The 7,179-nt window shown below is 48.9% G+C and overlaps 1 protein-coding gene across 1 annotated transcript in view; it reads right to left on the bottom strand.

Moving 5' to 3' along the window:
* Nucleotides 1-1,237: 1,237 nt before the first annotated feature.
* Nucleotides 1,238-7,179, bottom strand: part of GUK1 (guanylate kinase 1) — a 9,818-nt gene continuing 3,876 nt past the window's right edge. Inside the window, exons 4-7 of the mRNA XM_010024312.1 lie at nt 3,235-3,373; nt 2,249-2,333; nt 1,867-1,952; nt 1,238-1,405 (exon numbers count right to left, since the gene is read on the bottom strand). Of these exons, the coding sequence (XP_010022614.1) occupies nt 1,370-1,405; nt 1,867-1,952; nt 2,249-2,333; nt 3,235-3,373 (346 nt within the window). The 3' untranslated portion in view covers nt 1,238-1,369. The remainder of the gene's footprint in view (nt 1,406-1,866; nt 1,953-2,248; nt 2,334-3,234; nt 3,374-7,179) is intronic.

The following is a 7,179-nucleotide window of genomic DNA, read 5'->3' as shown; positions in this document are numbered from 1 at the left end:
TTTGGGGGCAAGCAGCTGGAAGCCACCACCTGTGGGATGGCAGCTCTGACAGACTCAGATCTTGAGGATCAAACGTAAACCACCTGCATCCTCCAGGACACCAGGCCTGTGACCCTGTGAGGAGCTGTGCTGCACGCCTGTTTGCAGCCACTGTTTCCTGCTGGAGTCCAAAACCAGGTTAACCACCTGTAGGCACCAGACGCGACACTGCTCATCCCTCTCTCACACTCACCTCTGGAGAAGGCTGGGTGCTCTCAATACAGAGGCTCAGTGAGGAACCAACACCTCCAAGGAGGCTCAGGATATGACCTGCTGGAGGGACCAAAGGGCTCAAAAGTTATGTGAAAAAAAAAACAACATTCAGGCTGAAAAAAGCTGGGTAAGTGAAGTGCAAAGCATCCTTTCAGCCCCCATCAGGCAAAGCTCTCCATATCTCAAGCCAGAGACCAGCATGAGGGACAGCAGCTAGACAACATGGATCCCTCTTAGGAGAAAGGATTTACTGCTGTCCTCAAGTGCATTAACAAAAAGGTTGCACAGCTTGGGAAGGGAATCTGTTCTCCCACAACTTGTAGGCATAAAAGCACCTAAACCCAAGTGGACCAAGTGTATGTGAATTGCTTGTTTCCAAGGCTGCTGCCAGCACGGCAGAGGAGAAGCTGACAGTACTTTTGCCCCAGAAAACAATGCAGCAGATAGATCATATCCCAAAACCATTCCCTTCTTGTCTCGGGTTACTAAACAAACCCATCTGCCCATAAGGACTGTGGCTAGAGCAGCCGAGCTATGCTGCTTTGCCACAGTGACACAAAACCACACCAGAGAGGCAGGGGGTGGCAAGCTCCAACAATCAGAAATGCCTGGAGATGCAGCCAGGTCTGCAAAAGTAAGCAGGAACCAGAGGGAGAAGAGGACGCCAACACTTACGACACTGGGTGCCGATGAACATGTAAACCCTCCATGTGCAGCTGGAATCAATCTAAGTATCTCCCCTTTATTGAGCAGCATTAGCTGGCACAACATGTACCTCCACAAATACTGCAGCAGGATCCAAAGCCATGTGTCAGGGCCACAACTGCCCAGGCAGCTCCTGTGAAGCCTCAAAGAACGGCTCTGCCCTTTGGCAGCAGACACCACACAATCCCTTCCAAAGCATCCTCCTGAGGTACAAACCTGGGAGAGCACACACCAAGTTTGTGGCGAACACAAGCACAAGTGTGACCAGGTTTCATTTTCTTTCCTTTTAATAGAAACATCCTGGAGTAACTCGGGAGGAGGATCAGTCTAAAGGGAATGTCTCTTATAATGAAATGGGCATCACGTGCTTTGGGAATGATGTGCAAAGATAAAACATCCAAGCGGGCTCAGCTCAGGACTTCCTGGATTCTTGGGTCTTCTTGATTTCCTGCAGGGAGATAGGGAAAACTACTGAGCATCTGCCACTCTTTGGGAAAAGCTCTTAATTTCGCATCTCTGGAGGCCTCAAGCGATCATCTCCTCAGACCAACTCCACAACATTGCAGGACCAAGCCCAGAGTTTACACAGGAGCATTTAGGACAAGGCAAGGTTTGACCTTGAGGATCTTCAAAAATAGTGGGCCCCCTTCCATATTGCCAAGAGACATGTGTTTATTTTGCCCCGAACCCAGTATTGTACTGGATCCGTTTCCCAGTCTTAGGCTGCTGATCCATCACTGCTCATACAAGATCTGTGCTCAGCCTATGTCACTCAGCAGCTCAAACCATATCAAGTGCACACACGTAGTCACATTTCTGTGGCTGCCTATAGGCAAACCTTTACCCACTCATCCTAGAGGTCATCCCTGCCCAGGGAGCAGGGTAAAAAAGCCCCAAACGATGACTCACCTCCAGGAGTGTCTCCTTCAATTCAGAATAGGCTTTTTCTAAATCATCATTAATAATGACCAAGTCGAACAGGCCAGGCTCTTTACCTGGATAGAGAGACAGCGACAGGGAGTTAAGAGCTTGAGAATGTGTCTCTCCCTGTGCCATCTCTTGTGCATGACCTGAGTTACGACATGTTGTTATTACTTCAGCCCCTCTGCCAACCACTCACAAGGAACTGCAGTGGGACATGACGCAGTGTGGTGCTTAGATAAAACTCAGCTAATGTCCAAGCTCTGCCAGCGCTCCTGACAAAAGTCAGATGTTCATATAAAAAACATCTCCCAAAGCAGCAATGCATCCCCTCTCCCTGTGCACATCACTCAAAGGCCTCTGGACTTACTAAGCTCCAAATCTATGCGGGCTGCAGTCAAACGCTTCAGTAAACTTTCTTCCGTCTCAGTCTTTCGGTCACGTAGTCTTTTTTCCTAAACCCAATGACAAAAATGGTTAAGAAACGTGTTCTGAATGCTGGATGCCGAAACCACCACTCGCCCCATGAGCCAATGCTGTCTGCCATTTCCTACTGCCAGCAGCCACCAGCAGGTGACATAACACTCTGCAAAGAGGGGCTTCATTTGCAGCCCAGAGCAAACCAGTGGACAAGGTGAGTTTAGGCTCAAACTCTCCTACCCAGAGATCAGGTTGCCAGTCTCTTGTTCTCCCCCAGGTTTTGGGTTGGTTTGGTTATTCGCAGGTATTGCTGGGAGATTAAATCTCTCTGCTGGACTCTGGTGTCTGGTGCTGTTGGCTTCCTCCTCCACAAACTCAACACCACCAAGAGGGGAGAGCCAGGAGTTGTGGCCTTTACTGCCCATATTCCTTGCACAGCTTCAACAAGTTGCACACATACGTGTCCACATCCCTCTCTGAACCATGGCAATGATTTTGCTTCTGTGAAAGGCACACTGCAATCATTACTATATAGGGCCCCATAAGACCAGAGGGGTACAGGATTTTCAGTGCTGCAGAGAACCAGCTTCCCTCAGTTTAATCTCCTCCTCTCCTCAGCATTAAGCACAACTAATGCATTTAAAGGCTGGCCACGCTGCAATGGAGTCTATAACCCACTGCAGGCAAACATGCTGAGGTGTGAAAACTGTATAGGAGGGACTCAAAGAAGAGCACAGGAAGATTTATGCCCTGGGGGCCAGAGGTTGGGGAGCTGGAGGGGGCAGAGGTAAGGGTGTGCTCAGAAATGTCCTCCCCGCCTGTTCTACAGCCCTTAAAAATAAATAGATGAATCAATGAGGGGGGAACCCCCATCGCTTCAGAGCAAGACGCTGATTACCTCTAACCGCCTAACGGCAAAGGAAGGCGGTCGCTCACCAAGATGTCTATGGACGGAGGCTGCACAGAGATATAGATGGGATTCAGGTCTGTCTTCTTGATGTTCTTCACACCCTGGATGTCAATGTCAAGGACACAGATCTGGTTCTGGGCCTGAACAGCCTGCACTGCACCTTTACTGGGGACACAGCAAAGAGGGAAGGGGTCAGAGCATCCAGCCATAGCAGTGTAGGCTTGGTTTGTCCCCCCTAACATCAGGTCTTCACCTCACAGGACTCCCATGTGTCCCAACTGTGGCAGGAGAGGAGAGGCTGCTCTGTTCTTGCTGAACAGCTCTCTTTCCCCAAGTGTCCTCTGGATCCCTGTGGCAGAGCAGGGACCTGCTGTGTTCCGCCAGAGAGGCTGGCAAAACCACAATGGAAAGTGTGGAAATAGATAACATGCAACTATCTCACGAGCAAAGTGGCTCAGGTGCAGTCTGTTAAAGCTCCTGCCTTCAACAAACACAGGAGCAACCTTCACCACACAGCAAAACCACTACAAACTTCCTTCCTCCTGCTCCAGAGATCCACCAGTTTCTGTACCCATATGCTCTCCTGAAGGATGCTCGAGATGGGACACTCCCGCCTGGGTCACAAGATGCACAATTAAGAAAATATTCTAAGTGGCAGTTCTCATATGTCATCACAGATGGTATCTCTTCCCCAACATGGGGGAATTTGCCTTGAGTTTGTTCCTGAGCACCGACAGTTCTCCCTTGAAATCAGCAATGCCAACCCTCTCCTTGTGCACTGGAGGCACCTGTACTAGTTACTGGGTAGCAGCTCTCCTGGGGGACTTTTCAGTCAGTATTCGCACAGTGCTGAGCAGATTCTCCTCCAAGCCAAGACCCTGTGGCATGATGGTCAGTGCGGAGAGAAGCCCTGCCAGGAGCTCAGAAGTGGCCCTGTGGGTTTTGAGATCATGAAGTCAGGAGGACATGCAATGGAAGCAGAGATTAAAGAGCCAACACTGCCCTACAGATGGCCTCAACTTGCTCAATTCCCTGCCTGTACCCAGAGCACCTCTTAGGATCTCACCTTGTCACCCCGCACCACCAAGGTTTGTTCTCTGATGCCCTCTGCAAAGATGTACTGAAAACAGAATCCCTTAAGGAAATGCACTAGTGTTTGTCCTAAGCCTGAGGAAAAGAAAGTCACAGCTCCAGTGAAACAGGACTTGGGACCCCAGCCTTCCTCCCACAACTCTCACCAGCCTTGCTTCTGGCTGTACCAGCTGGAGAACACAGGGTCTTCAGTGGCATGGAGGAAAAGCACGCATGGGTGTCAGCAGCAGCTGCTTGTTGCCACAGTGCTGCTGTTGGCAGGGTGTGAGCAGAGGAAGATGTGACAGCAGAGAGTCCTGAACCCACAGATATCACAGCTACTTGATGGCTCACTGCAAATACAGCTGGAGAGGACAGAGGCAGCACAGGCAGAAGGTGCCTTGGAGGAATAGGGAGCAGAGCCAAGATGGAGAAAGCTGGAAAGACTTCTGGGAGCCTGCAAGCCCAGAAAAGCCCTGAAGAACAGATAAGAGCACTGGAGCGTCCTGACACAGCAGTGCTGTGAGCTCCTCATGCCGGACAGTGCGGAAGAGCTGGCACACAGGCAGCCTCAGGCAGCTGGTGTGGTCAGTAGCAGGGTCTACTGCCTGCAAAGACATCATTATGATGGGGTCACGCAGGAGGATAGAGGTGGCTGGTGACTTTCCTTTTGAAGTGGGAGTCCAGCAACACAGGTCATGTCCCCAATAGGAAGGAGAAAGCTGAAGCCAAGCTGTGAGACCAGCACTGTGCCCTATACATATACAAAGGTTTGCTGCCTTGCCCGAGGTGGGAGCAGCATGAGCCCAGATCTGAGTACCATTCACCACACATCCACAAGAAGTCCCCGAAAATAGCTTGGCTTGCCTTGTGAAAGCCATACACTTCATCTGGTATCATCAGGTATCAACTAACTACTGCTACAACTGATCAACAAAGAGTCAGCAGCTCTCAGGGCCCCTATGCCTGCACCAATTTCAGCCTCTAATTCAAGACAGCTTCAAAGAAATTCTGGTTTCTGTGGGCAGGACTCAGTGCTACCCCAAAGATGGGCCCCTTTCAGGGCTCTTGATTTCAGCAACTGATTTTTAGTTATTCATTATTGTTAGATTTAGTGAGAGAAGCTGTGGCTGCCCCATCCCTGGCAGTGTTCAAGGCCAGGTTGGATGGGGCTGGGAGCAACCTGCTCTAGTGGAAGGTGTCCCTGCCCGTGGCAGGGGGGGTGGGACTAGATGTGCTTTCAGGTCCCTTCCAACCCAAACCATTCTGTGATTCTATGATCTAGGGAGGAGAAAGGATTGGTAAAAATTTCAACTATTCTCATAAGGATGATGGAATCTCCATTCTAGCACGCACCAGAAACATCCTTAGGCACTTCTAGAGGAAACATAAGCTTGGAGAGTTTCTGTATTTATTTTGTTTGCAAACTGGTCTTTATTGCTGAGATAGTCTGGGTTGATTTCAGCCTCCCACCCTGCCTACCCACCACCACAGGGGAGCACAGGCAACGTGAATATGCAGATGAGACTGAAGATGAAAGTGAGGGTCAGGGAGAAAAGCACCTCGGAAACAAACCCAAACATGTCATTTAATTTGGTTAAAGTATCAAACTCTTGCAAATTTCAAGAAAATTGGCTGAGGTGTCTTCTCACCACCCACCCTGAGGGAAAGTCACCAAAATCAACTTCACTGACATATCAGGCATCGGAGAGCAGCTGTTTCCTCCACACTGTGGCTGGCTGGATTAAGAAGGACCCACGTGAAGGAAGGAAGTCTGTCCTACACAGGATGAAGCCAGGGATTAAGGAGCTTGAACTCAATTTCTCCTTGGTGCTGGGTATTTGGAAGATGAGCTGTCAGCTTTCGCTTCTCTTACCAAACAAGCAACATGGAAGTATCAAGGCCAGGGCAGAGGGGATTGTGCTCCTCCAAGAGCCTCAGAGGGAGCACGGCCAGACCCCTGGCAAGGCTGCCCTTAGCTACGGTGACAGCAAGTGATGCCTGTGCATGTCACACTCAAACAGCTATCTTGCTGAAATGCAGACTCACCAAATGTTCCTTCAGAGCTGTACACCTACACCACGTTCAGCCTGGAGGACTTATGCTGGCACCTCCCATAAAGAAACCATCCTCAGAAGGAAATGCTGCCATCTCCAAAAAATCCTCAAGAAAAAGCACATTCAGCCCTTTAAGAAATCTATGTCTTCCTGAAAAGTTTCTTTAACACAACTAATTAAATATCTCAAGAATTTAACTTTCCTCCTTGGCAGGTCCTTTACTACAGTGCCACAATTTTCTCACAATAATTATGTAAGATATCTGACTTCTAATTAACATTGCAGCTTAATGTTTTATTGATCACCAGCTCCAACGCCGAGGGCAAAGCTATTTTAAAATCCACCTAACTCTTTAACAGCAGTCAAGGGTGCTGTTCAATTTAGCTGTTCATAAGCAGCCACTTTACCAAAGCAGCACAAGAATTTGTTTCACAACAGCCAGTACAGGTACAGCTTCTGCTCTCAAGTTCATCATATTCACATCATTAGAGATTAAGACTCCATTCTGCCCACCACTCTCTGCAAGCACTTGGAAAATACTAAGAAGCATAAAAATCACCCCTGTGCAGGAGGAGTGTTAAGCATATGAACTACTTCAGCAGCCCTCAAATACAAGAGGCTATAGAGGATCTGGTAACACAATGGCGATTTAATTACAATGAGCTAACTCTCTGCAAGAGTTAATTTTGCCATCTTAATAAAGCTGACAAGGACCTCACTATTGAAATGAAAGGCTTTGCTTATTGGCAAGAATCTGGGTGTTTGGGGGAAAGACAGTGTACCTAAGTCAAAATACTTTTTCCTTCACCACCATCTCAGCTCATGGCACTGCCTGGGTTCAGC

The sequence above is a fragment of the Nestor notabilis genome, unplaced genomic scaffold (genome assembly GCF_000696875.1).
Source record: "Nestor notabilis isolate BGI_N333 unplaced genomic scaffold, ASM69687v1 scaffold931, whole genome shotgun sequence".
Classification (NCBI taxonomy): domain Eukaryota; kingdom Metazoa; phylum Chordata; class Aves; order Psittaciformes; family Psittacidae; genus Nestor; species Nestor notabilis.
The sequence above is the reverse complement of the archived record's forward strand: the minus strand, read 5'-3'. Positions and strand labels throughout refer to the sequence as shown.